General features: G+C 43.7%; 1 protein-coding gene across 1 annotated transcript in view; it reads right to left on the bottom strand.

The window, feature by feature from the left end:
- Positions 1–18090, bottom strand: part of pcdh7a (protocadherin 7a) — a 41946-nt gene extending 23856 nt beyond the window's left edge. The window contains exons 1-3 of the mRNA XM_080463087.1: positions 16541–18090; positions 13682–14852; positions 7933–8715 (exon numbers count right to left, since the gene is read on the bottom strand). Of these exons, the coding sequence (XP_080319213.1) occupies positions 7933–8715; positions 13682–14852; positions 16541–17961 (3375 nt within the window). The 5' untranslated portion in view covers positions 17962–18090. The remainder of the gene's footprint in view (positions 1–7932; positions 8716–13681; positions 14853–16540) is intronic.
- Between the last annotated feature and the right edge of the window lie 619 nt (positions 18091–18709).

Below are 18709 nucleotides of genomic sequence, written 5' to 3'. Positions count from 1 at the left end.
CTTCCACTCCATTTTCTGTCTCTTCCCCTATTCTTTTGTCATCCTCTATCTCCATTTCAATCTTCCAATTTATCTATCCTCCACCAACAATTCGAAAACAGATGGCTACACTTAGCCTGGAGCAAAAACATTGGCTTTGGACTACAGCACTACCAGGGCCAGTCTTTTGCACTCACACAAGATCTAAAAAGCTGATATCCGGTGAGAAATGTGCTCTGATTTGCCAGTAGCGAAAATGCATAAACCATATTGCACAGTGCAGATATTCACACCTTAGGCTTGTTCCTTGGTAGCATGCTTAATTTTATCCAATCAGAAAAAAATGAAAAGCAAAGATTAAAGCTGACTTTGACTAAAATCTAAAGACCGAGGAAAATGAGGAGAGGAAAAAGAGGAGGGCTGTTAAGAGTCATTTGTGAAAATTTAAAGAAACTATTAAGTCTTATGAAAAAAAAAAGTTTGGAACTATTAAAAACAGGTTTTGAAAAGAGGGATCCAGATGGATAATGATGAAAAGAGATGAAACCACTTAGGAAGAACAGAGAGATCAATCAGGAAGAAGACAGACGGAGGGCTATGTGAATATCTGTGTGTAATAGGGGGTGGGCAGTCTGGCATCATGGATGGCGGGTTGGAAAGAGATGCTTTAAAAAAATGCATCTCATTAATAAATTTTTTCAATAATATAAATGCAACAATGTCAAATGTTTCTTGAAGATTAAGCTTAATTTAATTTAATTAAGCTCAATTTTAATGTCAAGATTATTCAATTGCTTTGTGTGCACTCAGGCTGCTCAAGTTTTATCTATTTATTTATTTTTTTAAGATATGGCAGTATCCATGAAAAAAAAAAAGACAACTTTAAAGTGCATTTTAAGCATTTCTTTCTAATTCACTTACAGAGCAATATGACGTCAGTTTACTTGATTTAAATAAATCAGTCAGTCACACACTGTCCACTGAGTCGTTACCTGCAAAGTTCAAAAGCAAAGTAAACAAATTTACATCACATCAGCTTGATTCCGTTAGAGTTTACTCAATCCGACTTGACTCCTTAATAATCCGAATTCCTCAATTTAGCTGAATTGGGTTCAGTCCAATCCAGAATTCAGTCAAGTCATTCTCATTCAGTCCATCTCAATACCACTTAATGCACTGAAGATTCTTTTGTGTAGGTGGACAAAACCAGTCATAGGGTTACTAAGCTGTCTAGAATCCCTGTCTAGTGTGTGAAAGAATGCTTTTGTTTAGCAATATTGGGTAAAACTGCTCAACCCACAGACAACCATTAAGGTAATGCTGGAAGGCAGATGAGCTGAATGCAGAGCTGTACAATGCAGAGCGGAGTCTTCAAGAAGCAAATAAAAGGAAGCATCTCAGTGAGGGGCTTGCTATGTAGGTCTTTGTGTGTGCTTGTGTGTGTGTGTGTGTCGTGTCAGAGAGTTAGGAGAGAGTGTGTTTGTGAGCTTCTACGGAAATGTGTGATTCTCGGAGACAGAGTGTGCCCGGGCTTGTGCATGTGATTTGATCCAGAGGGAATAGAGGAAGAAACTGATGTAAGAGATGGAAAACTTTCCTTTCCGTTTGTATGTCATCATATTCTTATCAGACTTCATTTGCCTGCAATGAAAAGTGTATATGCACAAGGATCTGGGAGGGAGTGTAATTTTGTGTTGTTGTGTACACACAGGAGTGTGTTTCACTGGGCACCTCTTCGTGTGTTATAATTACAAGTCTGACGGTGTCTGAGGCATGTGTCCTTGCCTCGGCTTGCCTCTGCTCGCGTGCACGTGCACACATATATGTGGGTATGACATTCCCACATTCCTGCCATTTTGTAGAGAAGTTGAAACAAAAGCTGAAAGGAGGAGGAGTTGTTAACGTGGTAACATTATCAGCTGAACAGCCTGTCTGTATTATCTTTTGTGGTGAACAGCCAAGACAGACAGGGGACTTCCAATCAAATTCCAGCTCCGGTGACCTTGATGTTTAGGGAAACAGACAATTTCTCTCCTTTTGGCTCCCGCAGTCTCCCTCCTCCTGGTTCTCGCCTCGCTTTCTCTTCGTGTCTTTGTCTTGTTCAACACTTCCACAGAAGGAAACACACGTTCACCTTTGAATTGATGCAGTTATAATGACGCATCAAAGACTCACTTCTACAAAACTAACCTGAAGCTTTAATACTTCTCGTTGTCCTTTTCCTTTATCTTCACCAGCTTATCATTCCAATCTTGAGTCAAAACTCTGCAATTTTGAGGCGAGCAGATCACCAAAACCTCACTTTTGAGGTCTCATCCCACTGAGGACAGTTGAAATTACATCAGCTGCATTGTGAATGAAGCAGCAGCTGCGGTGCTTCATCATTCTGTGTTCAACTACAGCAATGCTCCACGATCTGGAAAGTTTCAACAGCAGCTATAGCCAAATATTGAATTTCTACTTAAACACAGAAGTCAGAAGGAAAATCTGTGGGGAAAATTGACCCCTCGTATAAAGGGCTCACACATGAAAATCCTGTCTATAATAGTTAATGCATACTAATACACATCATGTCCTTTAGGACAGATCAATAAAACTGACTATGGACAACTATATGGACTGCTGACGTCAAAGGTTTGCAGGCTAAGTGACGGAATATCTTCAACTATATGAGTGGAAGAAGGCTGTTCACGATTCTTCTGGGATCTGTAATGTTGGCGTGCAGGTGAGAGTCTCTCGAAGCGGAGTTGGTGGAGAGAGGACTGCAACCTATTCCAGCTGGGTAGAACGCTGAAATTGTTTTTCATCTGACTTGGTGAACCATCATTGTCTTGATTGTTTTAATTTGACTTGATTCACTGTAAACAATCGTCTGAATCAGAGATTTGATCTCCAACTGTTTAATGGGTCTATTATGTCTCTGGTTCAAGCCAAATGCAAGAAACTGAAAGATGTGAAATTGTGGCATTTGAATGACCCAAAAAACCTGCTCCCATGCAGATATTAAAAGTCCTGTCACATCAAAAATATCCAGTGAGCTTCCAACTAAATCTGGCAATCAAGTGAGAGATTTTCATGTCATCCAACCACATTGATAGTGTTTATTTGCATAAGGTTTTATATGTATGATCCCTGTTTGCAACTGAACAAAAGCCAAGTAAATTTGAGGGTTGAGTTTATTTCATTCAGACATCTCAAGATCTATTCAACACACCATCTGAATATTAAAATACATAGAACTTTATGCAGCTTAGTGGAACGGAATCCAGCTGATTGTGTGGGGGCAGAGTACATCCTGGACACATCGCCAGTCCATCAGAGTAACAGACGCAGAGTCAAACACACTGTCACATTAGCCTCTATAGTCAATTTGGAATCACCAATTAATCTAAAAAGACTGGAATTCTTTGAGAAAATGTGTGCATGCACAATGAATACATGCACACTTTGCACATATAAAGACTTCCCTCCAACTTCCGGTGTGAGTGCTAACTACTGCACCACTACGGTAAAGTGCATAATGTATTTAGAGTACTGTATAAGAAAACAATAATGCATGTGTATTTTCGGCTTTTAAAAATAAGAAAAGGTCAAGCACCTGTTCTTTTTAACCGCAAATGGGGATGAACTTGTGGTCAATTACCAGAATTAATGTGGTTTCTTGTTTGAGCTGCAGGTCCACAAAGGAGTGCTTAAGGCCACTTCAAAAACGTCTAACATGCACTCACTCCCAGCTTCATGTTTGTATACAGGTTGAACAACAAACTGAACTAAAATACATTAATGTTTAATGTTTTTCTTTTGGTCTGAACCAATGGAGGTACATTACAGATGTGAATGTTCCTTCAGAGGCTGTGCATTTGTATCCATATGATCCCGGTGAAGTGGAAAATCAATGTTTACAGGATAAGCATGTGTTCCACCTCCACAACCAAGCATGTAGCAAAAACACACATCTGTCTCCATCCCTCTGCAGCATCGGAGCCTTCTTCCATCTCCTCTTATGATTTACTCTCTCTCTGTTTCATTTTATTCTCTCCGGCTCATGTTCCCTCTCTAATGTCCGTTGACTCTCACCTCTTCCCTGTCCCCTCCCTCGCTCTTTGTCACCAGGTCAGTAGATCAGTTTTCAGTCTGGCTCATTGGGTGATCCCCACTTCGGTTACCAGGTCCTTCTCACCTCTCACTTACCCCCACCTCCTCTCTTGTCCACCCACTCACCCAGTGAGCATATGGTGGGCTGCAAAGCCTGAACTCGTCATGGCTTTAATAAATACATCAGTGCACCGGTATCACCATGACAGGGTTCATGGTTCGGTTACAGTGAGTGTGGGTAGAGGAAAGTGAGAGGGAGGGGAGTGTGCGCGTGGGTGTGCGTGTGTGTGTGCATGTGTATGCCTCTATGTGTGTATGTGGTTGACTGTGCATTCACCTCTGTGATCTGAATGCACGCGGCATGCTATCACAGCAGGCGGTGATGTGTGCACGCGTCCATGTGGCGTCCCGGAGCACACGCAGAGGTGAGTGTGAGTCTATGACAGACGCTCATCATATTTAATCCTAGAGGGATTTTGTTCAAATGAAAAGCAGCTTTTCAATTTTATAATCCAGTAGACCTAATCTCTCCGCCTGCTCTCGCCCATACAGTCCAATTAGAAGAACGGGACTGGCCGGTGGAGTCCTATTTGCCACAAACTCATCTCCATAGACTGTCCTTGTTATGTCAAAACACAGAAGCGCTCTGTGTTGTGGGAGCCCAGTGACGACCTTCACAAAGTGTTGCAGAACTGTGCAATGCGCAAAAAACAGCGCTGTCAACCCACCTGTTTCTACTGCAGTCTTGGCCTTGTTAACAGGGCATTGATTGGTCTTGGACTGGATGTGTGTATGCGCTGTAGTGGGTGTGTGTCTGGTTCGATTCAGCCTTTGTGGCACCGCACTCTCACCCGCCCCCACACAACCGCTGGGCCCAGGGAGAGAAAGTGCACACTACAGTAAAAGAAGTCACACTAGTGAAAACGCTGAGTCGATTCATTCTCAGAGGTCAGAGTGGCGCATTGAGGATGCAAAGGTAGAGGTAGCTGGGGTGTTTAGATTTATGGCCAGGCACAAGGCAAGAAAGTGGGAGACTTCAAAAGAGGAATAAAAAATGGCTAGAGTCGAAAGAAGAAATAAAAAGCAAGTTGCAAAGAGCTCAGTGGGATTAAATTACACCCTGCAAAAAAGGACAGTCAAAAAGTCAAAAGAGCTGGAAAGATAAATGCTGAGTTCTGTGACCTTTGTAATGGCTGATTGAGGACAGCAGACAGGAAAAAACAGCTTTATGGTGGAGTGTTTTTCAACGCGTGTGCATGTGTGGTCGCAGTTAAAGGGTAGAACGAGGCCACTTTGCCCATATTGACTGCAGCACCATGTGACTGTTGTGATCATTAATGTGTCCTGATGCCAACGGGTATCCTGATGACCCACATCTCAGCAGTCCACTCTCACTCCCTGGCTGCCACCCAAACCAAACCTCTCTCCCCCTCCCTTATCCCCCCCAGCCCCTGCTTGGAAGCACATTAAACTTTCTCCATTAGACCTTGGTATTGAACCCCTATACTTGTCTGTTACCCAACAAAATGTGCCTGCACCTCTGAGCAATTGCAAAATACTTGAAGTTGTTGGATGTTATTTTATCTGGGTTTAATTAGATATTCACAACATTTTATATACATTTCTTTTTTGGGGAAAAGAAATATTCACTCTTTCTTGCCTCTTTTCCTAATCATTTGTATATTCATCTATTCCCACTGATATAGATATCCTACATCCTCTCTTCTTTTCCTCAGTGAACAGCTTCGATACGGGAAAAAAAAGATCCAACACTACTGACTGAGGAGTCCTGTCATCTTGTTGCCTCTCTAATGCAATCTCGCACTTCATCGATGATGCCCAGCTTTTTATTACTCCTGATTTTTTCATTCACCCCCCCCCCCCCCCCCCCCCCCCCCCCCCCCATTTGGCGCACTCTGGTTGGTCTGATGATGTGCTGACTTCAGACACTTTTTTAATGTTTTCATGACCCAGTAAAGTAGCTTTGAAATTCACTTCTTCCCACCCATCTCGCTTACTCTATCTTTCTCCCCTTCTAACCTCCTATAATTCTCTCCCACTCCTGATGCAGTGCTTTTCCAATTTTCATTGCCGTCCCAATTCCTGAGCTTGGCACATACACGACACCTATTACGCCCTGGGTCTATCTCTCGCTTGCACTCACGTATAACATGCATATGCCTTCATGAAATAAGCAGTCCCTCAAGCACAGTGACAAGCACCCACCAACACAAACCTGCTCATGTTGCCAAACTGTTTGAGTTAACAAATTCTGACATGTACGCAAGGGCAGTCACGCATGAGTACCCTAGGTCTTAGACAGGAGAACGGGCACACACACACTCACACAGAGACGCATGTGCACGCACACACATGCAGGTCTCTGTGGGACACCACATGCATTGGAATATTTTGAGGGTGGGCTTGGGCACGGAGGGTGAACACCCCACTGCAGCAGAGGAGTTAATTACCCCACACGATCAATAATTCATTACGCCGTCAGTTTGTGTGTCTGCATGACTCTCGATGTGCGCTGGCATGTTTTGAGTGCACGTAAGCATGAACGGCAAACTCTCCCAGTAAGCATTTTATTTCCCTGGGAATGGCAGATTAAGAGGATTGACTCCGTAATGGATTAACCTCTGGAGTTTGTGTGCGTGTTCCTGCGTGTTCCTGCGTGTGTGTGTTGAACAGGATCAGAGAGCCCATGTATGAATTGATTAGCCTAAGAAGCTTCTCTCCTTCGCTTTTAATGACCACATCAGCACTTTTTCACCACGGGGAGGATAAATGTGAGCTGTCTGTCAGAGAAATGAGACACCGCCCCCTTTAAGAGGGGTTAGCTGTCACTCAAATATCACTCTTAGGAGCACTCCCCATGGACTACGGAGACCCTGCTGTGTCAGTGTGTCTAGAATGATAGATGCTGCTTGTGTCTTTGTGTTAGTTTGTGTGCGTGGGTGTGTGGAGGGGGGTTACTGACCGTCTCTATGCAGTATTTATTTGTCAGCAGGACTTTAGCTTTTAACTGCTGCTTCCTGAGTGAACATCAAAGCCATTGCACCCATTATCTATGCAATAGATATTGTTTACGGAATAAACATACATGCCAAATGGAAAAAACGATAGCAGCTTGACAAGAGACACTGAAACACAAAATGACCAACTACCCTGTCGGAAGCAACTATTCGCCCACGCCTTCTGTCTTTACTTCATCTGAACTCCTCAGGGGTTCATAAAGATAATCTCTCTCAGTCTGTCTTTCTTTCTCTCTCTCCCACATGCATACAAGCGTACACGCGCTCATCCCTGCATGTGGCCACGTATGTATACACAAATGTACTTTTGCATATTATTGTAAACTATGGGCTTGACTCATATACCCTGCAGTAGATCTGGCTAAACAGAGGGCTGATGTTTGACACAGAGCACACGCACACTCTGACAGCAGGGCATCGTCACACTGCTCAAAGGCTTAGGATGTTGACATAGTCACACGCGTGCAAACACACACACACACACACACACACACACACACACACACACACACACACACACACACACACACACACACACACACACACACACACACACACACACACACACACACACACACACACACACACACACACACACACACACACACACTCTGGTAACGACAGCGACAGGGTGAGCAATACAGTATGTCAGCAGACGTGTGAATAAGGGAACATGAAGCCAAAGAGGAAGAAGATGAAAAAGACAAGACAAAGATCTCGATCTATTGGGTGGACAAAGAGACAGACAGTCAAATTTTTTTTTTTGTCAGATAGATTTAAAGAGAGGAGGTAATCAAAACGAAACATTTGGCTCTCCTACCTGTTTGCTGTACTTGTTCCCAGTCTGGCAGCCATACTCTGAGCACTGGTCAGATCCCAGAGACATGGCATCTGCGTTGCCACTGCCCCCACTACTGCTACTGCTGGAGCCAGCGCTCCCCACGCATCCGCCACTTCCCACGAAGGTGTTGGAGGGAGGCAGCTCCTGGACTGCCTGGTGCTTCTTCCCCTCTGCTGGAGGTGAGTGAGGCTGTAGGTTCACTGCAGGTAGAGGTGAGCTGGATTTATAGTGCCTGGCCAGATCTGGGCTTGACTGGTGCCTCCTGCCCCCACCCATTCTTGGGCTGCCAGGGTCACCGTCCACGGCACAGTAGCGGGCAGCCAGACGCTCGCTCGCGCTGCTCAAATCCTCCTCGTCTTCATCATTGGCATGGCGACGCAACCCGTTGACAGTGACAATGCCACTGTAGAGTGATCGGTCTGCCTTCCCCCCTCCTCCAGCAACACTGCCACCACTTCCATTACGTTTGTCACGTCTTGGTTTGCGTCCGCGGTCTGATCCTCCACCGCGACTAACCTGTGGCTGAGCTCCTGAGGGACTGAAGAAGTCCTCCTCTGGCTCCTTCTTACCGGCCTCATAGCCATTCTTGCCCTGAGCACCACACTGTCGAGCGGTGACTACAAGAAGGATAACCAGGATGACCGCTGCGGCTCCCGCCAGGACACCGATAGCTACACTGAGACGCTGTTTCCCCAGAGCACGCTCACTGTCTGGGTCCCCTGCAATGTCCAGTGACAGTGGAGCCATTAGGCTTCGGGCCACCTGGGGAGGAATGAGAGGGGAGAACTTATGAGAGAGAAAGAGAGACCGTAAAGGAGGAACAGGAACAAAAAGACACAAACCATCAATATAAAGGAGTCCACTAAAGTGACTGTAAAAGATGACACAGTGGGTGTGAACCACAGTGAAACATCAAACAGCATCTTCATCTTAATTAAACGCATCACTGTGTTTTAGTGTGGGAGCCTCTACAATATTCCCAGGCACACAGAGTGTCACTAAATATATAATTGCTCTTGCTTCCCAGTTGCAGCATTTTAAGTTGTGCCTGTATTTCTTTACTTGTGATCTCACAGCATTTGCGGTGGAACAGGAAATGCCAGGGATTATGCCGTTTAAAGCTGATTAAAAGAATAAAATGAAACTTAAGACATTCAGGTCAGGGATGGGTAGAGGAGGAAAAGTATGAAAAACAGTAAAGAAAATGTGACAATAAAAGAAAGAGACATGCTATGACGACATTCTAAAAACACATCTACTGTCTCATCAACGAACAAAGTCCCTATTGTAAATAATAGCGTAGGAGTGGATTTGTTAGGGATTTGCTATCACAATTTTTGCACTGAGAATTGGATGGATAGACAAATACCAGCCAACGGTAAATGTGTCTGCTCTATGGAATAATTTCTTAGGCTGTTTACGTTTTAACAACGTGACTTCATTTTGCTAGGTATAATCGTTTTTCCTGTACAGCAAATCTGTGTTAGACAATTTCAATATACACATTAAAATATTTTGGAAAATTTTCGGTGCTTTGGTTTTAGATCGAAGTAACAATGGCCTGCCAACATAAACATTTATACATCACTGAGGACACACACACACACGCACGCACGCACGCACGCACGCACGCACGCACGCACGCACGCACGCACGCACGCACGCACACACACACACACACACACACACACACACACACACTCCCACACACACATGCTCTAAGCTTGTACACTAATAAAAGGATCATTACAAGAAAGTGGGTTATGCCGAAACACAAACACAGCCATTAATGGTTATAGAATCTTGCACAAGAGGAGACAATGAGGCTATGGAGTCCTGCTCTGCAGAGTCCTGCTGGTAATATGGAGCGGGGTCATGAATCTGAACATATCTAATCAATAGGTGGTAACTATGGTGGGAGATGCAACACAAAGGCAGACAGAGACAAATATACATGTAGCCAGACACGTGTAAGATGCCTGCGAGTGAGACAACTCATTTTGCAGCCCTGACATCTTGTCGCTGAATTCACACGACAATGTCTTTGTCCTGCCAGGGATGGAAATTACAAGCTCATGTAATCCCTGCTGCCTTAGGAGTTGTAGGTAATAAGGTTTTCAGGAATAAATGGTAGAAAGACAGAGACGTATCTGTGGTTTTAAATCGACGAATAAGAAAACTTTAAAGGGCAATATTTGTAATACTGCAGAGAATTTTACTCTGACTGCACTTTGTAACTCCATATTACATTATCAAAGGCGTATTAGGCTTACTCATGAAGAGGCACATTATTCACTCTCTCTTCTTGTTACCCCCAAGCAAAGAATGAGGCTGAGTTATATTTCACTGTTTCATCACCATCTATCTCTGGGTTAAGTTTCATTGTTTTTCCAGTGACTTGTGTTGGTTCTATTCCATTACTCTATTTCCACTGCAGAAGACCTCTCTGCCAGGCTCCGCTCTCCCAGCACAGTTCTTTCTTTGCCTGCAGTCTTCCTTTCCATTCTCATTCTACTGGGCATCCCTGGCATTGCTCACCCTTGCACTGTCGGCAGTATTGTGTGAGGGAAAATGCAGAAGCAGTGTCATAGATGCACTCTGTGACCATGCACCAAGCCAAGTTTTTCTGTGTAAGTGCGAACCCAGGCCTGGACGACAGAGAAAAGCATTACATGTTTGTGAGTAAACTAACAGAGATGATATGAAGAGACTCGCCCCAGATTGCAACCCATATATCGTCATTCTAAATGCAGTGATGAATGTTTGTGTGTGCGTAGGACAAAGAGGGCACCCCGAGCAATATAATCCACTACTTTTAGTGCTGCATTTGTGCACATTCCTCTGCTACACCCCAAAATCCCACCAGAGTTCTTCCATTCCGTGGTAAGAGCTTTGTTCTGACTTGACTGAACATTGCGATCTATCTGTTCCACTCTCCCAGGATTCATTCATCAGCATGTCACTGTAGATGCAGCTGATGTGGCCAAGACAATTTCTCTCCTGACCACAACACTAACCCAAGCTTTGTAAATACCTCAAGCTGTTGCTTATTCACAGCAGACTAGCAGCTTGAAGACTATTTATAATTATACTGCAAGTTATTTTTAAGTTACTAAAACTTTGTCTGATATGACATACCACAGCACGAGTTGAAATCATTGTTCCTAAATGCCTTAATCAGCTTTCCCCTATGGTGTACTTCTCTTGTACAAAGTACCTTAAGGGTCTCCAAATGACAACTATGTTGTAAATGTTACAAGTAGATTTCTTCTTTCTCCAGCTCATACTTTACAGCGTGGTATCACAGATAATTACCCAACATGTGGTTCACCCAGTACCGTTGGACAGAAAAGACTGGAGTCATTTTCTGCAGCGGTGTTGCAGCAGCAGTAGCAGCCGTTGTCGTTCCCTAATTGCATCTGGCACCCATCCACCACGCAGTTTGACTTCATTATGAGATGGAGGTATTCTCTCTTCAATGACTTCTACTCAATTACTCCGCTAAAGTTCCTCCCTACAATCAAACCAAACTGTGCATATTGTAATCAAAGACATCTTTTTTTACCAGCTTGGACATATTGCATCTCATTGTTTGACTAAATGGCCTCGGTCATTTGGGCTTATAGCAGTTAATTCTACTTGTCAACGCTATTGTTTGACCAATCGCTAATTGTTCTGTTCTAATGCTCAGCCCCTTCATTGTTCCATTTGTAATTTTTAGGTTTACAGTCATAGGATTTTTCTACTTATCTGCTAGTGGTCAAATCCTACACCTCCCATAAGTCTGTACTCAGTTGTTTGTCTTTGTTCAAATAAAGTACACCAAAAAACAAAATTTTTTGGTGCCAAGTTGTCTTCACATTCGTGAATACTCTCAGGCTGTGACTACACAGGATGTTTTTTTTTTTCCTCTTGTTAAAACACAAAGTTTTGCTTTAAAGTGTCTTTGACGTTGAGGATAGACATTACTCAGAGCGCTCACATTGCACAAATCTAATGGAGTTGCCATTCGGCCGTTTATAATAGCTTACGACTGAAAATTAAAAAGTTGTAAAACATTTTCACTCACTTATAGAAATGCTTTTCCCAGTTAAATGTGTTTTACCATTTTAATAAGACAACACAATGTGATAATATGGAGTATGCGCAAATTTGTTTTCTTGTTTGTTTTGACAAATAGATGTATCTGGGTACTACGTCCTTGTTTTCCCACTTTTCTTCATGTCGAAGCTGTCCTACACATTCTTGCAGGCAGAGACTTCACATTTAAAGACCTCTCCCTTGAAGAAAATACAGAAATGTATTCCAAGCAGTGGCGTAAACCACAAGCTAGTAGTTAAATCAAACAATGTAACCACAAGGCCACAGCCAAGTTAATTATTCGTCCAAACAAATCACTTTGTTAACACCAAAGATTATGTTCTACTCATCATTACCTTCCAGCATACATAGCTTGATTGAACATTTTTAAAACATAATGGGAACTTCATTTGATGAATACGAGGGCAGAAAAGAAAAATTTCCACCAGCAACGCATCGGCTAAATTTGAACTCATACTGATGTAGTTATTTCTGGTGTCTCAGTAATGTCTTTGAGTCTAGTCAATTACCTCTGCACCACAGTGTGGCTCTTTCAAACCAGCTCTCGTCGAGCTGTGAAGTCCTCTTTCACAGTAAACCGCACAATTTCACAAAACATAAACAGGTGCATTGCTGAACATGTGTATTTCACTGTTCTCTCTCTTCATTTCGTTGTACATATAATTAATTCAAAGGGTTCCTAAGTAACCATCCGTAAAGTTTAACCACTTCTGTTCTCTTCAGAGTTTTGTATGACACAATGAAAAAATACCTAGACTTCATCAATATTCAGATTTAAAGACACTTGTGAAGTACAACTTCTATTCACATGTTCAAACATACTTCAACCTGCTCTGTATTGGACGTCCAAAACTGGGACAGGCTCTCAAACACACTTACCCCTAATACTCTAATACTCTCTCACTCTTTCTCACACACACACACACACACACACACACACACACACACACACACACACACACACACACACACACACACACACACACACACACACACACACACACACACACACACACACACACACACACACACACACACACACACACACAACTAATGCTCTCAACTTTGAGTTCAATGTACCATAAAAGAAGAACCACTTCAATAATAACAGTTATTTTAACCACATGGTCATTATCACAATGCGTGCTGGACAAGGAACACACTCCAGTAGGATCCAAACTACAAAGAAGCTGGCGTTGCCAATAGCCTTCAAACGGGGGGTGAAAAACGGGGTTCTTTATCTGGGACAAATATAGACGCAATTATTTCCCCCCTAAAAAAATGGCAGAAAAATTGCAACACCATGCCGGCTGTAGAAATGCTGCAATTAACTCATTCTGTCAAGAAAAATAATCATTTTATAAGTTTAATTTAAGCAGCCACAATCACTCATTACCACCCTCCTCTGCCATTATATGAACAGACCAGGGAACAGTATCATCAATGTCCTTATTGGCTCTCATAACCTACTGTGTGAAGCAATGGATGTCTATACCCTCTAAAATATGACAATGGGGTTTTCAAAACGCCTCCTACTTCAGAGTTATTTCAGTTGTGTGCATTTCATGTTAGTTAATTATGCATTTTTAAATGATTAGTATAAAATACAATAAAAAAAATTAATTACCTGTACATCCACCAGTGTGGCATTAGCCAGGCTCTCATTAATGAAGACATGAACCAGTGCAGTGGCACAGAGAGAAGGGATGCCACTGTCATTGACTCGGACCACCAGGCGATGTAGACCTCGGTGGCGCCGCTCCAAAGGCTCTGCCAGGGTTATCACTCCGTTAGTGTGGCCAATCTCAAACAGTCTAAAGGGATTTCCCCCAACCAGAGCGTAGTGAAGGTCTGCATTGGGGCCCGTGTCTGAGTCTATGGCTGTTACAGTCCTGACAATGGTGCGGGCACTGCTGGCAGGTGGGAGGAGGGTGTAGGACTCGTTGGCCGGGGAGGTGATTGAGGGGGCGTTGTCATTCTCGTCTGTCACAAATAGTGAGACTGTGGCAGTGGCAGTTTTTCGTGGCTCACCTCCATCCACAGCCCGGACGCGAAAGGTGTAGGTGGAAAGCTTTTCACGGTCAAATGACGCAGACGAGAAGATAGTTCCTGTGTTGTTCTCAATGGAGAACACCTCTTCTTGCTCTTTCTCACTATCATCTCCCTCCATCTTCTCCCCTGTCTTCTCATCAGCTCCATCCATTTCCACAAACAGACTCAGTTCTGCATTTTCACCCTCGTCTGCGTCGGTCACGGTGACCATGCCAACTGGGCTGTTGGCAAGCAGGTTCTCCTTGACATAAAAAGTGAAAATCTCCTGAACAAACTTTGGTGCGTTGTCATTGCGGTCGGTCACCTGAACAACAACGGTCGCAGAGCCTTGCAGAGAGGGGGTGCCCTTGTCTTTTGCGATCACGCGAAGTTCATACCTCTCTCGCTGTTCACGGTCCAGGACCCCGGTGGCACGGATGTCACCATTGTCAGTGTCTATGTAAAAAGGCCCACCAGCTGGATCCAGAGAGTATGCAATTTCTGCATTCTTGCTACTGTCTGCATCTGTCGCTACAACAGTGACAACTCTTTCGCCAGGTGAATTATTTTCGGCGAAGTGGACTTCGACAACACTCTGGGCGAAGGTGGGGGCGTGGTCATTAATATCGACCACTCGAACCATCAGTGAGCTGTTACTGGACAGACTGGGGCTACCGGAATCTACTGCCACAATTGTTACACTGTATTCTTTTGTTGCCTCGTAGTCCAGTAAGGCAGATGTATGCAAGAAGTACTTTTTCTTGTTCCTGTGAAAACAATTGAAAGAGAAAATCATGAATGTTATGATATTGTCATAGGTCTGGTCTTTGTCACAATCTAACATGATAAAAAAAGAAAGCTTAGATGGCCTATCAAAACCTCTTGATGACCGATTAAGAATTGTTCGATGCTTAGTTTGAAATTAATCAGAGAAATGTTCTATCAGATTGAATTATTGAAGCCTTGAACGTCATGTCAGCCAAACCAATGGACATTATTAAATCACACCAAAAAACTAGGACAAACATGAATCTGTTTTGCTTTAGAATTGGCTTAAAAAAAAATCATCTATGAAAACCACAGGCTAATCTTTTCAATTAATATGTTCAAATAAATATGTTATAATTCAATTCAAGTTAGATTGAAATAACCTCCCTGCATACCTTCAGTGATCTGCACTGATGCCATAACACTGGAGACACTATCACTGTGACATTTATATGAAATCAATTTATCAGATTGCTGAAGATCTCTCCTGATTATAGCTTCAACAAATTCCTTCATCAAAGGACAGCTACTGTATATATTCAAACAACTGCCCTCATTGAACCGGAGAAGAATGCAGCAATATCCTTAAAAGACCTCATCTATTCCCCTGACACCTTTCATTCAGTAGCTGCGGGAATTTTCTTTCTCGATTGACTGAAGAGCAGTGATATTTGCATTCTGCACTGCTGGAATAATATTATTAGAAAGTGTAAAACCCTTGACTGTCATGAATATTTATGTGCAAACTTTACAGATTGTAAGATGGTCTAACTACTGTGTTGCCTCAGTGAATGAGTGACACTACTTGAACCAAGCTTAAATGAACTCTGCATCCACGAACACTTGAGACACTTATCTCAAAGAAAAACAGAGATGATATAAAATACTTAAACAGCTTGCTTCGTGCATTGTTATGAAGATAACACGAGAAATAGGTGTATAAAGTATGCACTGTATGGTATGCAGAATCATACAACCATGTCCTTGTAAGTTATATACAAGAATAACGACAACATTACAAAATGTGTTGTGAAAAGAAATACAGAAAGAAGAATCAGAAAACACTTTAAAATAAAACAATGCAGACTTTGGTTGCAGTTACTACGACTAATAATGCATCAAACTCGTATAGAGCTTTTTTTTGCACTCAAAGCCACTTTACATAAGAGAATCGGAACAGTAATGAATAAAACAGTGCATGCCTAAGTTACTTGAGAACAGATTGTTCGGTGACATCTAAATGAACCAGTGTCTTATAATTATGATAATTATCTGAATGATCATTAGCCAGTTGCAAGATATTTGTTTATAACATTGAATGAGGTGCCTAATGGTATATATTCAGATGATATTTAATGGCTGACATTGTGCCCCTTCAGGTAAATTTCATCAGCAAAATGAAGTTATTTATTTGAAATATTATATAATGTTTTACATCACTGTTTTTTAATGAATATACTTTATGTTTTGTGTTTCCTAATTATGAATTTAAATTTAAATTAGTCTTCATGATCATATTATCTCAAATTGTGTACCCAGGTCAATAACATGGGAGTATTTGGATCCATTAAAGAGTTTTGTTTGAGAATTGTCCTGTTAAGACATATTGGCAAGTAGTAAGACTTAGACTCTTAGCTCAAACTTATGTGTAACTTTGTATGAATGGTTAACTTTGTTTTAGCCTTACCTGTCGAAGGCTTCATCTGCAGGCAGGGGTGGTAGGGCTGTTTCACCAGCTGGCTTCAATGTGAACGGGACATCTCCCACTACAGTACACGTTACAGCCCCGTTCTCTCCCTGGTCTCGATCTGAAACCTGAACCAGAGCCACTGGTGTGTCCACCAGAACATTTTCTGGTACTAGTGCTGCCCCATCTCGGACAGGGATGCGTCCAATCTTTCGGATCTCTACAACTGGGACATTGTCATTTTCGTCCCGAACAGCCAAAACTACAGTGGTTCGGTCAGTGCGTGGAGGCTGGCCCCTGTCTCTGGCCGTCACTGTGAACCTGAGTTGTGCCACTTCTTCTCTGTCGATCCTGTGAAGGACGCTGAGCCATCCAGTTGCCTCGTCCAGCCGCAGGAGTCTTCTAACAGATTCAGTGGCAGCTCCAAAGACATACTCCACCTGCCCATTTACTCCTATATCGCGATCTGAAGCTCTGACCTGCAGGACAGGTGTGCCAGGAGGAGCGTTCTCTGCCATCTCTGCCTCATATGTAGACCTTTCGAACTGTGGGCTGTTATCATTGACATCAGTGATGGAAACACGCAGCAGAGCTTGGGACGAGCGTGGTGGGTTTCCTCCATCTCGAACCCTGAGGACAAGTTCGTATGAGTCTTTCTGCTCTCGGTCCAGTGTGCCTTTCACAATGAGCTGTGGCTGCTTTTCACCATCTGGTATATCTGCAACTTGCAGTTCAAACACAGTGCTCCTGGCTCCTCCATTATCTCCACTTCGACCCCTGCGATCACCAAGTCCGTCCACCCTGGCGATGGGGTTTCCTCCAGCTGTGCGCCTGGCTGAACTTGACCCAGCTCCCCCATCTTGGATAAGCTCATATCGGTCAATCCCATTTCGCCCAAAATCCCTGTCTGTTGCAGTGGGAAGCAGGTAAAGGGTTCCTATTGGCCGGTTCTCCTCAACTGAGAGCTGCAGAACAGGTGAGGGGAAGGAAGGTGTGTTGTCATTGATGTCTGTTATGACAACTCGTCCCTCAAACAGGTCAACCCAGCTCTGCAGTGGCCCGATCACTGACACCTCAAAGTCCAAGAAGCACTCATTCTCGTCGAATATCATCTGGCACTGTGGCAGCTTCTCCCTGTCGATGCGCCGCGGTCCTGTCGTCAGCTCACCTGTCACATTGTCAATCTTGAAGTACTCTGAGCCGCTCTCCAGGGCGAAGGTGACGTCCCCACTGCCAGTACCTGCCGTGAGGCCCAGGTCGGCGGCGACGTTGCCGATCTTGACGTCAGGTGGGCCCTCCTCCGCCACCCGGTACCGGAGAGCTGAGTCGGCACCCGGTAGCTGAGTCAGCAGCTGCAGCAGAAGGACCACGAGGCTGAGAGCCTGCGCCGCGGAGGAGTGCACTGCACCAAGCCTCTGCATGGCTCCTGCGTCCTCTCCACTCTTCCCTTCCAGCTCTGTGTTGCCTCCCGGCCGCCGCTTGTCGCTTCTTTTACTGCTGTTTAGTGATCTGGCGTGTCTCACAGCGTGGGTGTTTGATTTATCCTTCCTTACCGTCCTCCTATCGCTCTCCACAGACTGAGGTCCGGGGAAAAGCTCCTGCATTCACTCTACTTCACTTCAGCAGTGTTGTTTTTTTTTATTTTTATTATTATTATTTCTTTAATTCTCCTCCTGTGATTCTGCGGTGGCTGTTCAACTTCTATAATAACGAATGCGCTCCCTCGACGGGCTGTTCAAGCCGCAAAGATATAAAAAAATCCATCCTGCTGCGAAAAAACCCAAAACAAACTAATTCATCAGCCTTTGATTAATCCACTGCACTCTTCCTCACTCCTTTCTTCTCCATAAACCCGACAGCTATCCCGTCGTGACACGTGGACGCTTATCACCAGTTCATAAAGCCATTTGTAAGTTCTCTTTATTCCAGTCACATTTGGGACAGCAGCGTTTTTCCACAGTTCGAAACTGCAATGCAGCACTGCTACACAAAAGAAAAGGGGGGCAAAATACACCACTCAGCTCTCCGGACGCCCAGGAAAATAAACTCGCATCCCACAGAAGAAGGATAAAAATCAGTTAAAAAAAAAAAAAAAAGTCTCTGGGATGCTGTGACTGGATGTCTTCTTACCTTCACATCCAGCTGCGGTCCTTTCTTTTTTCCCCGCAG

This window comes from Lipophrys pholis (genome assembly GCF_963383615.2).
Source record: "Lipophrys pholis genome assembly, chromosome: 5".
In the NCBI taxonomy this organism is placed as follows: Eukaryota; Metazoa; Chordata; class Actinopteri; order Blenniiformes; family Blenniidae; genus Lipophrys; species Lipophrys pholis.
The sequence above is the reverse complement of the archived record's forward strand: the minus strand, read 5'-3'. Positions and strand labels throughout refer to the sequence as shown.